This window comes from Primulina tabacum, chromosome 2 (assembly GCF_025594145.1).
Source record: "Primulina tabacum isolate GXHZ01 chromosome 2, ASM2559414v2, whole genome shotgun sequence".
Classification (NCBI taxonomy): Eukaryota; Viridiplantae; Streptophyta; class Magnoliopsida; order Lamiales; family Gesneriaceae; genus Primulina; species Primulina tabacum.
The window spans coordinates 7,393,850-7,412,417 of NC_134551.1; the positions used below are offsets into that span (position 1 = coordinate 7,393,850).

The 18,568-nt window shown below is 37.0% G+C and overlaps 1 protein-coding gene across 1 annotated transcript; it reads right to left on the reverse strand.

Annotated features, from left to right (window-relative positions):
* Positions 1–5,336: 5,336 nt before the first annotated feature.
* LOC142528931 (FIP1[V]-like protein) lies at positions 5,337–18,190 on the reverse strand. The gene is made up of 9 exons (XM_075634225.1): positions 17,063–18,190; positions 15,396–15,652; positions 13,550–13,676; positions 13,368–13,436; positions 13,027–13,167; positions 11,328–11,429; positions 10,919–11,220; positions 8,559–10,212; positions 5,337–6,147 (listed from the first exon to the last, which is right to left on the reverse strand). Exons 1-9 carry the CDS (start codon positions 18,110–18,112, stop codon positions 5,587–5,589), a joined length of 4,263 nt encoding a protein of 1,420 aa, XP_075490340.1. The 5' UTR covers positions 18,113–18,190; the 3' UTR covers positions 5,337–5,586.
* Positions 18,191–18,568: the final 378 nt, after the last annotated feature.

The following is an 18,568-nucleotide window of genomic DNA, read 5'->3' on the forward strand; positions in this document are numbered from 1 at the left end:
TAATTCCTCGTGAACTCAGTTGGGGGCCTACTTCAGAAACTACAATGGGTTCAAGATAATTATTGAATCTCATCCATTATGTTCCCTATTGAATAAACGCCAGGCTATAATTTTTCAACGCAACTCAGCAAAGTAAAGCAATCAGAATAGCCAAAATAAATAGGAAAATAGCATCTTTTTCTCAGCTAGATCTAAGTAAATATATCAACTTTGTACATATACATTTGATTACTCTTATAATAGTTGTCTTGGAGATATCTAAGCCTAATGCCCCCTAGGTATTGTTTCTAATTGGAAGAACAGCTTCAGCTCATGATGTTTACAAAAAATGATTTTTTTTACTTCTTTACACACTTTAATCCTGTTTCGAAGCGTGTTAAAAAGTAAATGAAAAAGGAAAAAAAAAAAAAAAAAGAGAGGCAGGAAAAGAAGAAAACTAATCCAAATGCAACAAATTTATAGAAGCAACATGCATTATCTCCATTCAGAGGTGTGGTTAGATTTGGTAAGCTCTCGGTACGAAGTTACATCTAAGTACCATTCGAAGCGTTGTACGGAAAGAAATGTCGATCCCCTCTTTATTGGGATGATATCTCTGAAGTTCCTGAGACTGGACCTGACATGATCAGAGATATGACTGAAAAAGTGAAACTAATTCAAAAGAAAATGAAGGCAGCACAGGACCGACAAGCCTGCAGCAAGCTCTCGGTACGAAGTTACATCTAAGTACCGCATATCATCCACAGACTGACGGACAGTCAGAGCGTACGATCCAGACATTGGAAGATATGCTGAGAGCTGTAGTGCTTGATTTTAGCACTAACTGGCAAGATGCATTGCCTCTTTGTGAATTTTCGTACAACAACAGCTATCAAACGAGTATTGAGATGGCACCATTCGAAGCGTTGTACGGAAAGAAATGTCGATCCCCTCTTTATTGGGATGATATCTCTGAAGTTCCTGAGACTGGACCTGACATGATCAGAGATATGACTGAAAAAGTGAAACTAATTCAAAAGAAAATGAAGGCAGCACAGGACCGACAAGCCAAATATGCCAACCTTCGACGTAGACCGTTGGTATTTGAGACTGGAGATCGAGTATTTTTGAAGATTTCTCCATTCAGAGGTGTGGTTAGATTTGGTAAGAAAGGGAAATTGTCTCCACGATATGTTGGTCCTTATGAGATTCTCGAAAAGATAGGAGATCGTGACTCTCGACTCGCCTTGCCGCCTTCATTATCGGGGATACATGATGTTTTTCATGTATCTATGCTGCGGAAGTATCTCCCTGATGATTCTCACGTTATTCAACCAGACGAGACCAAGCTGGATGAGACATTGAGTTATATCGAGAAACCGATTCGGATTATCGATCGTAAAGAAAAACAGCTCAGAACAAAGACGATTCCTCTTGTGAAAATTCAATGGACTCGTCATGGCATTGAAGAAGCTACTTGGGAAACTGAATCAGAGATGAGACAAGAATTCCCAGCATTGTTTCACTGATGTAAATGTTTATTCGGTTTTAATTACATGCCTTCTTAATGATATGATTTGACGATCTGTGATTTCGAGGACGAAATCGTATCTTAGAGGGGGAGAAATGTAATGTCCGAGATTTAATATCGTGTTAAATTACGATTATTGATTTTAATCGAGACGATTATGAGAGGGGCTAATCGAGACATAAAAGGAGATTTTATGTGGGAATTGTGGTACGAGGACCGAAGGTCTCGCGCATATGCGCGAAGAGTAGGCGCGCATATGCGCGAGCTGTGCGGAAGCCATAATGAGAGACCGAGCATTGGGCGCACATGCGCGACCTTAATACGCGCACATGCGCGAGAGGTCCAGAGAGTTGGATGCACATGCGCGACTTAGATTCGCGCATATGCGCGAGATAACCCGAGAGTTGGCATTTTTGAACATTGGTCTCACGCATATGCACCGAGTAAGGGCGCGCATATGCGCGAGATGCCATATAGACACACGCCAGGGCTTATCGCCTTGCGCATATGCGCGGAGGAGGGTCGCGCATATGCGCGAGACGTGTTGCACGTAGAGTGAGCCATTTGCCTTGTTGCATGTACATGTATGTGTATATATATATATATATATATATATAGGATTCAGTTACGAAGAAAACAAAAGAGGAAAAGGAAAATCGAAGCCAACTTTGTACTTTGATTTTAAGTTGGGATTTTGTGAGAACCCGTCCGTCTGATTTTGAATCTGACTACGGTACTGTGTTCTTATCAACGCAGGCTACAACTGGACATTTACAGAGACAGTCTTGAGTTCAGAATTGATATTGCTTCAGACCGAGACTACAAACGGAAGGTATAAGTCAATGTGGTATCGGGAGATCGACTTAAGTCGGTTTAGACTTGAGTTTCCCTAAATCACATACTTTACTTTATTACATTGATATTTGCATTGATTTGATTGATGTACTTGTTCTCTTGATTTATAGATAGCAGGTATTAGACGAGTAATCTTGTGACAGAAGTGCCTGATAGTGGCGGAATCGCCACGGGCACATTGCACGATGTCACAAGATAGTGTATGGGCGATAGTGCCAAAGTCTGTCACCGGATGATTGGCTATCGATGTGGATAGAAATGTGGCTTCTTCTATTACTGGTGATCGGTACTGTATCGATGTGGATAGAATCGTAACTCTTCTATTACTGATGATCGATATCATATTGATGTGGATAGAATCGGAGTTTCTTCTATTACTGGTGATCGATACTATATCGATGTGGATAGAATCAGAGCTTCTTCTATTACTGGTGATCGATATCCTATCGACGTGGATAGAACTGGAGTCTTTTCTATTACTGTTGGTCGATATGGGAATGCCAACTTCTGGAAACCGGGATCCCTAGACTAGGATTGAGTCTAGTCTGAATTGTAGAGTTACGAGTATTGTCGACAGTCTGATATTGATTATGTTTCAAATTTTGATACATATTGCTGTTATCTGTTACATGCTTTATATTTGTTTATATGATTACATGTTTCGTTGATTTATATTGGGATTATATTCTCACCGGAATTATCCGGCTGTTGTCTTGTTTGTATGTGTACATGACAACAAGTGGGACATGATCAGGGTCCAGGAGATGAGGAGAGATCGTGATAGAGTGGTGACTTCGGACTTTGATGTATATAGGGTTTTGACACTTGATAATTAGATGTTGAACCTTAGTTTTTACTGGTTTGTAGACGGTACAGGACTTGTACTTTATTTTATACTGAGTTGTATATTAGTTTGATTTCACTACATTCCACATTAAAAAGAAAAAAATTTTATGGCCCTAATTACTTGATTAGTAAATTGATCCTGATGACGATTAAGAACTGATTAGCATCCGGGCCCCCACAATAATTATGTCAAAAGCATCCTATGTATAATTTTTATCCATTGAGATGTCTTTTTTGAATTTTAAATTATAAATAATGCAATATTGCATATTAAATTAGAAACCAATTTAATTCTATTTATATTACTAAATTTATCTACTTCAAAATTGAATTCTGAAATGACTCCTCTTTTCAGCACCATATATGAGTTGAATCCTTCCAAGATGTAATGTTCGTTTAAATTTAGATTTGTTCGTTGTTATGAACTACCTACATATTGAAACAACGAGACATTAAGTTTGAAATATGTCTTTCATGATCGAGAAGTAAAAAATATTATTCTTCTATTTGTACAAAATTTTAATATTACGTATTACTAATGTGATAATTTTCTTCTATATTACAAAGTTCACGGATACATGATAGTATAAAATGTCCCGTAATGAAAATGATCAAACAAATTTTAAAGAAAATAAGCATCTTATTAGAAGACACCTTATAAAATTTATTGACATTGTTTTGGAATACACATAGTAAATGTTGATAAAATAACTTTTCTAATTTATACATAATTTACTTATGATCACATGTTTCATTTTTTTTTCGGAATAATAGGCTGTTGTGTATATTATGAAGAGATTTTGTAAATAAATTCACAATATATTTGGATAAAGATATTGATGAAACAATTATTTTTATCATTCAAATGTATCAAATACGTGTCATGTCACAAAATTGTTTGTGAATGTAGATTCAGACGAAATTACTGAATTTTTAAAAAAATATTTCTTATTAATTTTATTGAATGTGATTTAAAACTATTTTTTATCACATGTTAAAAAATAATAATATATAACTTCTAAAAAATTAAAGAATTAAATATGTATTAAAGTTGGTAGTCGACATCAATACACTAAACACGATAAGCATCATGTCATTGACTTAGGCTAACACAATCTAAAATTTTGATATATGGTAGTGATTATTAGTCAAAAAAATTAATCGACATGCGTTGTATTTAAGAAATTTTTTTTTAAATTAGCGAAAAAATAATTTTTATTTTTATTTTTTACAATTATATTATTTTTTTCAATTTAAATATCTATTCATTTTTCACTGATTTTTAATAATATTATCCCGTGCGAGGTTAAATATTAGTATATATTAAACGACAATCTATCGTACTAACCCAAAGGACTGGAACAAAAGCTCAATTGGGGGCCTATTTCAGAAACTACAGTAATTCAACTTATTACAAATTAAAGTATGAGAAATACAACCAGAGTAATTCCTCGTGAACTCAGTTGGGGGCCTACTTCAGAAACTACAATGGGTTCAAGATAATTATTGAATCTCATCCATTATGTTCCCTATTGAATAAACGCCAGGCTATAATTTTTCAACGCAACTCAGCAAAGTAAAGCAATCAGAATAGCCAAAATAAATAGGAAAATAGCATCTTTTTCTCAGCTAGATCTAAGTAAATATATCAACTTTGTACATATACATTTGATTACTCTTATAATAGTTGTCTTGGAGATATCTAAGCCTAATGCCCCCTAGGTATTGTTTCTAATTGGAAGAACAGCTTCAGCTCATGATGTTTACAAAAAATGATTTTTTTTACTTCTTTACACACTTTAATCCTGTTTCGAAGCGTGTTAAAAAGTAAATGAAAAAGGAAAAAAAAAAAAAAAAAGAGAGGCAGGAAAAGAAGAAAACTAATCCAAATGCAACAAATTGTGAAGTAAAATACCGTCTATTTCAATATCATTGCTCCAGCTGCTGCTAACCAAACAATTCTCGATGTGTCTGAGCGCGAACACCATGATTCAAAAATTGAATGGCAAATCAACAGCCTCCTGCTCTTGAACTTGAGAGATGTTAGTTAGATGGGATGACGTCTTTAATACCTCGTCAAAAAGATGGTGACAAACTACATATACGCAGAGGAAAAAGTAAGAACTGAAACTGAAACTCAGCCTCAGACAGGAGCTCGGGTAATGCTATCTTTTTCAAGGTATATACATGTACTCATCGAATACAGAAGAAAAGGAAATGGCTTTTTATCGCTGCAACAGCATGATAAATAAAAGAGATACAATTTCATTCAGTAGTAATTTTTGTATGATTCGACAGTGTAAAGGGCAACTGAGCAGATGTTGCACTTCTAGAAACAAATTTGAATCATCGAATGAGAGTTCATCCTCTTGGCCTTAATTACCAGTCCACCTTCTTTTTCGTGCTGGACGCTCTGATTTTATCTCTGAATCTTGGGGGGTTTCAGTTTGGGATGAATGTAGTAAAGGCTCGTTCTCAAGTTTTTTTATCGTCGTCACATCTTTTTCACTTGGCATAGGAAGCTTAAAACGCTCACTTCGCTTCTTCAACTTTTCGACAGTGTCCAAGTGTTTGTCCTCCATAGCATTTGCTTTTATGGAATCATCCACTTCTGCTTCAGTCACTTTATCATCAACCAAAGGGTGTAGCTTATCGTCCATCTTTTTGGAAGGTTCTTCGGGAAGTTTGCCAGCCAAGGAAGCTTTGCTGCTGTCAGATGTATCTAGATCTTTACTATTCAAAGAAGATGACATGGAGGCAGCATTGAATTCTCGCTCCTTGTGACTTGTCCAACGTTCAAATTTAGAGCGCCCTTTCCTGGAGTCAGGCTGCTCATCATCCGACGAAGCCTCTTTCCCTTGCTTTCTGGAAGGCTTATGATGTAGATGAATCTCATTCTTATCAGTTTCTCGCTCGGCTCTGGCTCTCAAGTTAACCTGATAGCAGATACCGAAGGAGAAAACAACAATTAAGTTTCAGAGTTTAAATCTGATGAGTTTATCCAACGTGTCAAAAATATTCCACTTTTCTTCCCCTCAATCACGCCTCAGCAACTCCACACAAAAAGATAAAGAATAGGAGAAATAAAGATACAAAAACAATGGAAAATTTTCAAAACGCATACAGGCAGCACAAAACTACTGAGAGTTAACACGCAACTGAATACTAGTACCACTGCATCAACCCCAGATCCATGAATTTTTTTGGATAAAGTTGCAGTACATACAAGAAAAAAATTTGAACTTCAAAACAGAAAAAAAAAAGTTAAGGTGGAACGGCAGAATGAACCAAGGGCAAATTAAGTAAGAATTTACACGAGTCGGTTTTCCGTAGCAAGCAACATGCAGTAATGGTAAATGAGTAATGGATAAAAAATAGAATGGTAGAAGGCATGCTTTTTTTAAATTCCTTAATTATGAATTACACGACAGATTATAATTAATTCAGAGAAGGCACGCACGTAAACTACTTTAATTTCCATCTAAATTTAGTACCCAACAAAAAATAAGAAAATCTAATATTGTAAAATGTAATCACAAATTTGACGTATACAGAGTTCTAACCAAATGCGTCTCTTCTATTTACACATTGAAACAAATTGAATCGCCTGAATATAGTCTATCAACTCATAGGCAAAAAAAAACAAATGATTTGGAGGGCCCAAGATCAGTCAAGCAACGCAGGACAACGTAACTAAGCACTGAAACGAGTTATTAGTGAATAAGCATCACAAAATAGATGCCATCACAGACTGAATAAATTCAGTTCCCATAGGTTCGGCCTCTCGAGTAGATAGTCATGAGAAGCATCTCATCATTGCAACCAAGTTAGTATCTTTGAAAATTATCCCACTCGATATCTTAACAAAGATGTCACCAACGTAAAAGGGAGAGCAATATATAAATCACCAACCTGAATTTTGAGTTACCTACTAATTACTTTCTCAGATCACATGTTCATCGTAGACCCGTGCCATTACCCAGCAGCCAACTTGACTTATTTCCAAATGCTTTTGCATTCAAACCAATGAAATCTCATCTTACGAAGTTTGAATAACATTTAGACATTGTAAAATATTCAATTGAAATCCGTACTAATACGAAGATGATTAAAAAAGTGTCCAGATATTATAGTCCAAATTCAGACATCAGCAGGGGCAGAAGAATAATTCATTCAGCATCTGCTTTGTAAACAAAAGTACAATAAATACTGCATATAATTGACCACTTGTCATCACTCCGAATTCCAGAATCTAGAGGAAAATACTTTTATTTTTCATTTATAAGTAAACAATACTATCTCTAGACAAGTATAAACAGCAAGGAGAACCAAAACATGGAAGTTTTTTAATGATACAGACAATCTAGAGAAATAAATCTTATGCATTTAAACAGGGATGAAAGTTGTCAGAGCATTTGCATTTAGACAAAAGCGCTTGCATTTTGAGAGTTGATACACAATATTAAAAAAACGCTACAGAAAGAAGTACTTGAGGATGATCCATTATCCACTCAAAATATAGTTATCATAACATCAAATTACGCCTCAATTTAATAAACTTCTCATACCTAGAAATATACTTTGAGTGGATAATGGATCATCCTCAAGTAGATACATTACTAAATTAGAGTGAGAGGCATGCTATGGAATTGATGCATTTTGGCTAGAGTGAGAGGCATGCTATGGAATTGATGCCATTAGCATTAGATACATTATTAAATTAGAAATAAAAATCAAACGTTAAAATAACCTTTATAGCCAATGAAGATATCTTTTGGTGCCATTGAGAAAGTGAACGTAGATGCAAAAGATAAAATTTGAAACAGTTCGGCTTCTTTCATGTTGTAAACCTCGCAGAAACAAAAGCTACTTCAACTCATCAGAAAATGAAAGAAGAAACTCTAACACACTCATCATTAACAAGCTTGAGATTCTTGGTGAATTAAACGTTGTCCATTGTGGTAATGCATTTCAGGAGCATAACCTTACTGAAACATCTCAAAAGGGTTTATAAGAGAGAGTCGTATGTTTGTTCACAGAAATCCATACATACATGGTTTTCCACTCTGTCCATCATAGCCCCCTTGACTGCGCACACCAAATTTCAAGGAAAAGACTAAACAAAAAGAAAACAGGAACTACTGAGCATCTTTACATGAAGTAAGCTTGAAAAACACAGAAAAGTCAAATAATTTTGTTTGGCTTTCCAGCCATTTCATTGATCAACATTCAACATTACTCGTAAGTTTATGTAACATCTGAACTCACTCATGTCATAAGAATTTAGCTGCTAATGAAGTTGTTCTCCATAAGTTTATGGCATTGGTTCCAAAGAATAAATACATACCGTTTTACTTATCTGTCCACTGTGCTCACCCTGAGTCCTTTTAGAAGGGAACAAGGACCTGTGATCTCCACTCTCAGATTCTTTGTTCTTTCTACTACTCTCCTTCTGTCTATGTTCATGCACCGTAGACATATCAGATGCAAAGGAAGCTCTTTCATCACGAGTGCTTGACCTTTCAGATCTTGCTCTCTTTTCATCATTACTGAAATGACTCCCACGCACATAAGCATTTTCCTGGCCCCTATGCTGTGAAAAACTTTCATTTTCAGCTTGATCCCTTCTCTTAAGTTGATCACTGTGTCTGCCCACATCCTTTAGCTGGTAATCTCTACTCGAACCCTTGTAATCATCTTTTCCCCTAGAATGACTGATCCATGTTTTGTCTTCGGCACCATGCCCACTCCTCATTATGGATCTTGTTTCTTCTCTTTCCCTCTTTGATAAAATTTCTCCATGCGATTGTCTTATCCTGTGCCATTCATCACGCTCTCTCTGCCTCTCATTTCTCTCCCTTTGAAGTGATTCATCTTCTTTCTGCCTCACATAATTCAGATCACCATCCTTCAATCTGGCTCGGTCATCTCTTTTCCGCTGATCAGAGATATCTTCTCTTTCTCGCTTCCTTCTGTCGCTACTTTCTCTATGATTATAGGATATATCTTCCTGTCCCCGACTTATATTAGTTTCTTCTTTCCTTCTTTTGCTGTGGGAATCATCCACTTTATCAATACGACCTCTTAGGTTATCATCCCTATCTCTCGGTCTAGAACCTATGTCTTGATCCTGATAAGCTCCCCTCCAACTACCATTATCGAGATGATTTCTTGACTGCCGATGCTCATCTTTTTCGTTCCTCTCACTCTCTCTAGCCTTACCCCTACTTCTGGAGCCAGTTTCTCCACCATGTTCCCTCTTTGATGCCTCTTCAATTCTAATTCTTTTCCCAGGAAGATCCTCATCTCTCCGGTGCCAGCTTACTTCAGATATATCACTCTCCTTTCTCCAGTTTGAACTCTCGCTTTTCACATGCCAACGAAGTGATGAATCAGGATCTCCAGCTCTACGTGAATAAAAATCTTCTTTCCCTCTCACTGATGCATGGTGTCTTCCAGGTTCATCTTTCTCATTGGGAACTTTTCGACGTGGATTGTTATAATCACCTACTGGTCTCCTGATATCTTCACTGCGAGGGCGGCGCTTTTCCTGAATAACTTCATCCTCAACACTGTCACGGAGTTTCCTGTGATCTCTACTACTTCCTGACCTTGCTTTGCTGCTTTCACTACTCCTCATCGCTTTTGAGTCTTTCCCATCATTATTTTCTTGAGATTGTTGTCCCTCGACTGTTATAAGTTTCTTTTTCTTTGTGGAATGCATCAAGTTCCCATCTTCAGGCATATCCCTGAACCCATCATCCACAGCCATTGCATCTGCTTCCTCATCAAAGCTTTTATCATCAATTACAGATTCATCGTTCATGTCTTCCCTTGCTTCCACACCCGGCTCTGCATCAGATCCAACGGCATGGGAATAAAAGAAAGGACTTTGTTTACCATCCCGACTATCAAATGATTCTTCAGCATGATCATCGGAAACCTCCTTTCCTCTTTCATCAAAATCACTAGCAGTCATCTTGGGGGTGGCCGCTCCTTTTCTTCGGCAGACCTATGATCATTGGATGAACTTAAAAATGTCTATCAGATCATATACAAGACCATCAGACGTAGAAACTTTTAGCATTATTGTTTCACAGAGCACGCATCAAGAGAATTGGTAGGGAAAAAAATGATTCCAGGAAAGCCTAATTGATGTTTATAAAGATAAATAACTGATCCAGAAAGCTATTCATATACATTTGGAAAATTAAAATTAGAGCATTAAATACGTGTAGCTCATAATGATCAAGCATTCAGTCTGACAAACAAGTTTACCACCTGCCATGAAATCAAAAGCTTCAAGATATTATTCCAATATTCAAAATACAAGCGGGGAATTATTAGATAACTGAAATTTATGGAAAATCTATCCAAATAATCAAAATCATGCTTTTTAGAATCTGGCATTGTTATCTATGCCATTACACCTTTCTCAACCCTATGTTACACCAAGTCAAAGTTCAGTCCAAATCTCCTTGCTGCGGTCATTTCGCTGCGCAATACAAATTTAACTGTCCTGCTTTAGATTATATTATTGCAACAATGTGTGCAGCGATATCTATTTCTAATATAAGACAAACCATGAGTTCTTTCCATCTTATCCAACAGTGGGGTTATATAAGAAGCATACAAATCTACATCAGATTTGAAGAGAGAAGAAAATGGATCGACTCCACATGGAACTGAATTAGAATATTCCTATACCTCCCCTCATGAGGGACCATAATATCCCCATCAGAATGGTCATGTGCAGGTACTTCTGAAGGAAATTGCAAAACATCCTTGCTTACAATCTCATTACTACTGTTACTATTCTTAAATTGTGCTCTTCTTGCCACAGGTTCCCTCTTCTGGGCATTATATGCTTGCAAAGAGCCATTGATAGGCCCTACAGTTTCCTGCGGAAGATCATCAACTTCACCACCCTCTCTTAGATCTTTTGTGGCCTGATCATTGTTCTGCTGCTCAGCCATGTCATTGTCATCCGTTGAACTTTGGCAGACTATCTGTTTGCCAGAGAAAACAAAACATATATATGATTCACATTCCAAGTAAGATTGAATACAAGATAAATACGCAGATGGATGTTCAAGTGTTGGAGCATAGCTGCTACCTCAATAATGGCATCTGAATCATGCAGTCGTAGACGCCTAGTATCAATGGATGGGAGACGATCACCAGAACCAGTTTCTACAGGTATTGGTCTGCCAATAGGCTTGTACACAATTTTTGAAAAAAACAAACTGGTGAATTTTCACAAATCATCTAACATCCAAACAGAAGGTTCATGCACAATAAATCTCCTTGGACCATAACCATTAATATACCGCCCCGTAAATTTTGGCTATTTTTAGTTTTGCTTTTTTAAAAAACAGTTTTCTATCTTGAAAACCAAAATAACACTACTATCTCATTTTCATTTTCTTAAAAGTAATTTTCACATCTCCGGACATCATGACTACTCCTAATTCAAATTTTCACGCCTTCCTAAATAAACCCTATTATGTTATTACATAACACAATAAGTTCTAATACTTTTACACACCCACATATAAAAAAAAATCTATTACCAAACAAAATCTTACACGATTTGATCGCTACAATAATTTTATTTTTCCTTAAAAAAGATAAATATATTAGTTCATTCCCAATACTTTTGCAAAAAGCACATTTTTTCGGAACAAACCTCCGGAAACAACGGGGAAAAAAACTAATATAACCTTTGTTTTTAATCACAAAACTGCATAGAAATGCTCTTCGGTGCTCACTCGCTGCATTCCATTAAGTTTCAAGGTATAGTTAGTTCAAGAATTTCAAAATGTTCCTCGAGTGTGTGTCATCATTTTTAGTCCATGTTACTGTGAAACTCGAAATCTGTGTACTCATACTTCACATAGTTGTTTCAATCGATATTCTAAAATCGGCCAAGCCGCTGGCCGACCGCACCGAAAAAGTGCTCGTCGGCCAGCCTAGGCGACTAGGCAGACTTAGGCGGTCCTAGGTGGCTGAATTTTTTTTTTTTGGGCTTTTAATTTAAATTAAAAGTCCAATAAAAAAATGAAAAATAATTTTTTTATAGGCCATAAACCAAAGTCCAACAAAAAATATGATTTGTTGGCTTGTCCTTACACACAAAACTTCATCTTATTATGTTGATACCGTGGAATCCACCTAGCGGCATCTAATCTCTGCCTAGGCATCGGTCTGGCGCTCTGTCATTCCGATTTAAGTTAGAGATTCGGACAAGAAATAGGTGAAATGCCACTGCTGCGAAGGGTTTGATGGTAGCAGTGAAGATTAGGGACAAGGACCGAATCTACTAAGTATCAGAGACCGGCTTTGAGAGGTCATTGAGAAGAAAAGGTAGTGGCAAAGTTTTTTAATCTTTATAGGACAAGGGAATTGTGAGGGTTTTATCATCATGGTATATGTTGGGTTAGATGAACAAATTGCCTAGATAAGGTCGCACTATTGACCAATGTTGAAATATGGGATACCTAAATCTGAAACATAAAGGTTTCTTGATCTTAATAAAATGTGGATAATGGGGTTACGCGACTCAATTGAGTAAGCAAAGAGGTAACTTGTTTCTTGACCAACATTGAGGAATGTGTGGCACTGAAATCTGAAAGAACGATAGTTAACTGAAGCCATCAAAGAAATTACATTTTTGCCGGGGTAAATTTCAATTCCAAAGTGATGATTAAGAGAACAATTCAGTGCTCAGAATCCAGCAACGATAACATGACAACCCATAAATGCTTTAAATCATAGGATTCAGGACACACATCAAATAGAAAACTAAAACATACCAGAGGAGGCCGTTCACGTGCACATTCTCTAGCTAAGTCTGTTGGACCGGTATCTGTATTTCCAGGGTTTGCGTTTTCAGATGGAATATCTTGAATACCAACAGCTGCTGCAAGCTCTGGCGGAAGATCGGGATCATAATCCTAAAAATTGACACAAAAAAAAAAAAAAAACAAAGACAGCTTAAGTATATTTTCTTCAACAGTTTCACCAAGAAGAGGGGCCAAAAAACCTCCATACATCCAAATATGAACTCTTAATGTGTAGCACATGAAAAACAACAAAATATGCAAAACACAGCAACTCAGCAAGTTTCATTCAGCTGCATAAACCACAATAATACCTGTTCAGACCTCCCACTTTCATAGACACGAATTTTACTCTGCATAGTCGTTTCCAGTCGGAGTTGTTCCTATAGATTTCAAATACACTCAATCAAACTTGCTTCCTTAACAGAGACACATTGAAAGTGACTGTTCACATATTTAAACAAATAAAAGATTCACATATTAGACTCTGACCGACCAGTTGTTTGCAATAATTCTTCCAACTTTCCTCGTTCAAACCAAAATTGAAAAAGTCAGATACATCAATGCTCGGAAATTTCCAAGGCTTTTCTTCAAAGCTATCAATATCAACTTCAAATATGGTCCTGCACAATGGCCAATAAACATCATAACCATAAAGAATCCATAAAAAGTGTATCACCGACATTTGATGCAAAAATACTAAACACACATATAAACAAAAACAAAGAAACCAATATTAAGTGTAGAGTAACAGATTACCTCCCATCCAGATTAAGATGGGTTTTTACTATCTGGGTGTTTCAACTAAAAAAACTCTCTGCCCAGTAAAATGGTCCCCGTCAAACATTTAACAGCAACTAGAGCTTTGATTATTATAATATAGGTTTGCAAAGGGAATCATTAATGTATTATGAATTTATTTCAACATTTTCTTGTACATATATATGTATATAAAGAAGTCCTTGACTCATTCTGATTTCAGTAGTTCACATGGAACACTTTTGCTTCATGAAGTCGATGCAACACAAATTAGAAGTTAGAACCATCTAGAGTTCAGTGTTCTATTCAAGCGAAAATAATGGGTTCCCCTTAAAATGTAATGTTGTGTGGTGTTAGAGAAAACAGAAAAACCAACCGAAAACCATTATTGAAACCGCAAAAGTCTGAAAAGTTCAGTTTACTTTGAAACTGGAACCACATATGTTAAGTTTACTGTTTAAAAATTCCTGAAATGCGAATCAAAATGGTACCGAATCATATGCCTCTCCACCACGTAAAACTCATACCACAAACTGAACCACACAAGTTTCTCGATAAACTAAGTCATTATCGCTTTCTATGCATATAAATAAATTTTATATGGATATTTCATATTCCAAATGTAGTTGTACTAGTTTACATTACTAAAGAACAAATACGATGTAATTATGAACTATGAACTTAATGATTAAATTTATCAAGTTTGTTTTATATGACATATTGATTTTTATCTCATTTTTTAAACAAATGTGTTGAATTTCTCTACTGAAGTTAAAATTTTAACACTAAATGAAGAAGTAAAGCTAACAAAAAAGAGGTCAACCATAAAATAACTTTGTCGTTTAAATTGTAGTCTAAACCAAAATCAAACAGTAGTATTTGGTGAAGTTAAACATAGTCTAGGGCTCTAGGCATGGTTTCTGTATGAACAATTCATTAACCGTGACCAATGATTCTGAAGCCTAAAAAATCAAAACCATCTAAACCAAACTGGTATGTACTCTACATTGAAGAGCAAATGTACAACTTTTCGTAGTGACCTCCACCAACACTAGTTCCTTCAAGTAATAGTTTCCAACACAACCACACCAGAACAGCCCAATGGTGGGGTACTGTTGTTTATCTAAGTCCATATTTTACAGAAAAGTTAAAAAATTTATGTACCATCCAACCTGCAGCTCTAAAACTGTTTATCACATAGTTTGATTTCACAGCACATTCACCTGTCTATTGGCACAATATCCAAGAAATAAATCATGACAAAGCTAAAGAAAAGGGGAAAGGTTAACTGTTAAACAAAGATGATAAAGATAGTTATATAGCTGATAATAAAACAGTCACGAGATTGCTTTATGAAAATTCAAATGCCGACTGCTGAAACTACCTACTAATAAACAAAAGAAAGTTCACAAAAGAGTTTCAAACTGAAGTGCAACATGATAATACATTTATCACCAGCTTTATACAAAGTGGGTTAAAAAATGGTGTAGATCATGGCAATTAGTATTTTAAGTCACTTGAGTTGGTGAATGAACACAAAATAATGGTAAATGATGTTCGAAATAACTCCAAAAAGAGCTTACTTGTGCGATGGAAGAGTGAAATCCAATCCACTTCCATAACCACGCCCTGCTACAGTAGTTCCCCTAGCTGGTGTTCCATGATTAGGATGAAACCCTTTTTGCATGGGAACAGCACCTTTTGTTCCTGTAGGTCGCCAATCACCTCTTCCACGTCCAGCAACTGGGCCCATAGTTACCGGTGGACGAACTTGACTTGGAATTCCTCCAGGAGCTACAGGAGCAGCTCCAGGCAATGGAGCTGCACCAGGTCTCACATACTAAGCAGTTCCCAGTTACAGAAAAAAAAACAGAAAGGTACAAAGAGCTGAAGTTAATAACCAACAAGGTAGCAAAAGGATTCATGATGAAAAGCCTTTCGTCAAAATATGCATGGTTAGATGCATCGAAGGAAATTTCAAATTTCAAAAATCAGATACTGATACATGCACAAAATATACTTCCCAAATCATTGACAATTCAGAATGGAAAGCAGATACTGCAGTTAATTAAAAAAACAGCCAATTAAAAAGGTAATCGATTGAATAGAAATGAAGAAAGCAAACTTCTCTTATTCAACAATGCTCAAAACACCACAAAATAATGCCTTGAGAATAATATTTCGACACACAAGAAAGGAGCTCATAATTAGTCATTTAATTGTAGAATTTGGAAGGTTTATAAATTATCATCGAACTACATCGATACCCTTCATCCTGACCTATCAATAGAAGATTAAAAACCAAAAATAAGCCAACAATTTTACCAATTGAACTGGAATATGCATCAGGTTATGCAGCTTACAATCAAAATGTCAAGAGTGATTCTCTAACCCAGATGCAGACATTACTGTGTATTTTGAAGCTAAGTGTCAGAAGTAAATAAGCCAATTTTTTATCTTACTCGGAACAATAACGCTTTTTCTAGGTGGGTGGGGAGTGCGGGGGGGCAGCACATCTTGCTCTAAATTAATCCTATAGGCAGGCGCTAAAGAAGTTATAGACCAGTGTGTCCATGGTGACAAAATGCTAAAGCACTGGAAATTCCAAAGTATAGCATGCCAAACTACTGTATCACATTTGAGAGAACCTTTTTTATCAATGCATGATAACAGCGTGGTCATAGAGTGACACGAGGTAATGAGTAATCAGATGGGTGATGGGTCACAATCGTGCATTCCTCATTTTACCATGTTATTTTTCTTGAATTAATTTTTCCATTCTGTTAAAATTAAAGAAAGGCGCAGCAGAGAGAAGAGCATGCACAAGATTTGTGGGTTTATACGATTCAAAACCTCAATAGATATTATTCATAAGAATGTAACAGGAAACTTCCAGAAATCCCATTGTCCCAAGTTCCATGACTTTTAGAGCCACATAAATTTGCGTCAAATTTTTATGTTTTTAAGATAAATCAGCTTTAAAGTGTTCAACATAATTTGAACAAACATTACCAACCTCAAAGTAACAAATTTCGTTAACAAAATAAATAACTTCATTAATAGGCCAAAGATTAGTGATAGTACAAATTTTTACTCCACGACCTATACACATGAACTCCACCTATAACCTTGCTGATCAACTTTTGTGTCAATGGTACTAATTCACTATATAACACAATACCAGGGACGCAGGGACAGGCTTGCAGCTCAATCAATTTTCATTTAAAGTTTCATCAAACAAGATGCTGACCTTGAACTGCGAATGGAACTGATGATGATACACGTGATTGCTGTATCCAATCCTCGGCTGCAATGCTGCCAGAGTAGCAGTTCCCGCTCCACTTGCTTTGGAGGCATCACCCAATTCCTTCTTCTCCCCATCTGTTCCAGGTACCCCTTCTTCACCAGCCCACTCTTGTTCTTCCATCATCATCTGCTGGTGGTGATGATGGAGACCAGCATCACCATTATCTGCAACTATCACTAATGGATCCCCATCCTCATCATCCTCATCATGCATTCCAGGCATCCTCTCCATCCCAATGGGTCCACGATGATTATCATTCAACACTATCTGCAAATCATCTTCACTCTCCTCACTTTCCCACTCATCCTCGAGATTTGAAGTCCCTTGATTCTCCAATCTATCAGCGAGTCCCGGAATCATTTGCCCCATACAAATTTCCGTAACTGTGTTTTTGCCTGCATAATTGATGGTATTGTCCTCTCCGTCAGCAGAATTGTACAATTTTTCCTCTGAGTCAGCAAGACCATTGTCTTTTTCAACTAAGTCATCATCTTTATTGTCTATCTCTTCCACAACGATATTAATATCATTATCCCCCTCCATGAAACTAAATCCCCCAGAAGAATTTTCCGGTAAACTCACATCCTCGCCCTTCGCCAAAACCCTAGCTTTAAACTGTAAGCCTTTACCGCCTCCGTTTCCCGCTAAACCTTCAATCCGATTAACTTCCTGATTTGAATCCAAATTCAAATCAAAATCTCTAATCTCAGGCCGGGTCCCCAGCTCCGCTGTGGTGTTATCCTGAATTGAGGCGTTCAATTTCAAATTTACAGTGGAATTGAGGTTCGATTTCAAATTATTTGAATCAGGAGGGCCGTATACAATATCCACATCATCGCTGTTATTATTCAGATCAATCCCGCGGCTCTGGAGCGGAGCCGAACTGGTTCCTACTGCGGGTGAATCGGTAACTTGGTGCTGTGACTGAAACGACGCCGAAAGCGGCCGGAGCACGTCGGTGTAAAGATCTCCGAACTCATCGTCATCTTCCATGAGTGGGTGGCGCGTTGTTTTGGAGAGAAATCAAGGGTTTTGGCAAGGCTGAACGGAAACGGGAAATGCGATTTATATCGTTCAGCCCCTGAAGTAAAGGTAATACGCTGACGTGACCGTGACCCCGGTTCGAATACGTTGTTTCAACTATTCAAAAACCCTAGACCAGCTGACATGACCACGGTTCGCAATAGTTGTTTAAACTATACAAAAATCATCCACTCTACACAAGGGAAGGAAATTTTCCCCGTGGGTTCGGGTCCTGGCGGAGAAAACCCAAAACGGAACGATTTCGGAGGAGAGCTATCGGATTCGGTTCGGGGATTTTTAAAATCCCCTTAATGATTCGGGGGCGGATATGGGGATGACATCCCCATCCCCGAATCCATCCCAATAATAATAATAATATCAATAATAATAATATACAAAAAAAATATATCTAACCTAACCCCTTAA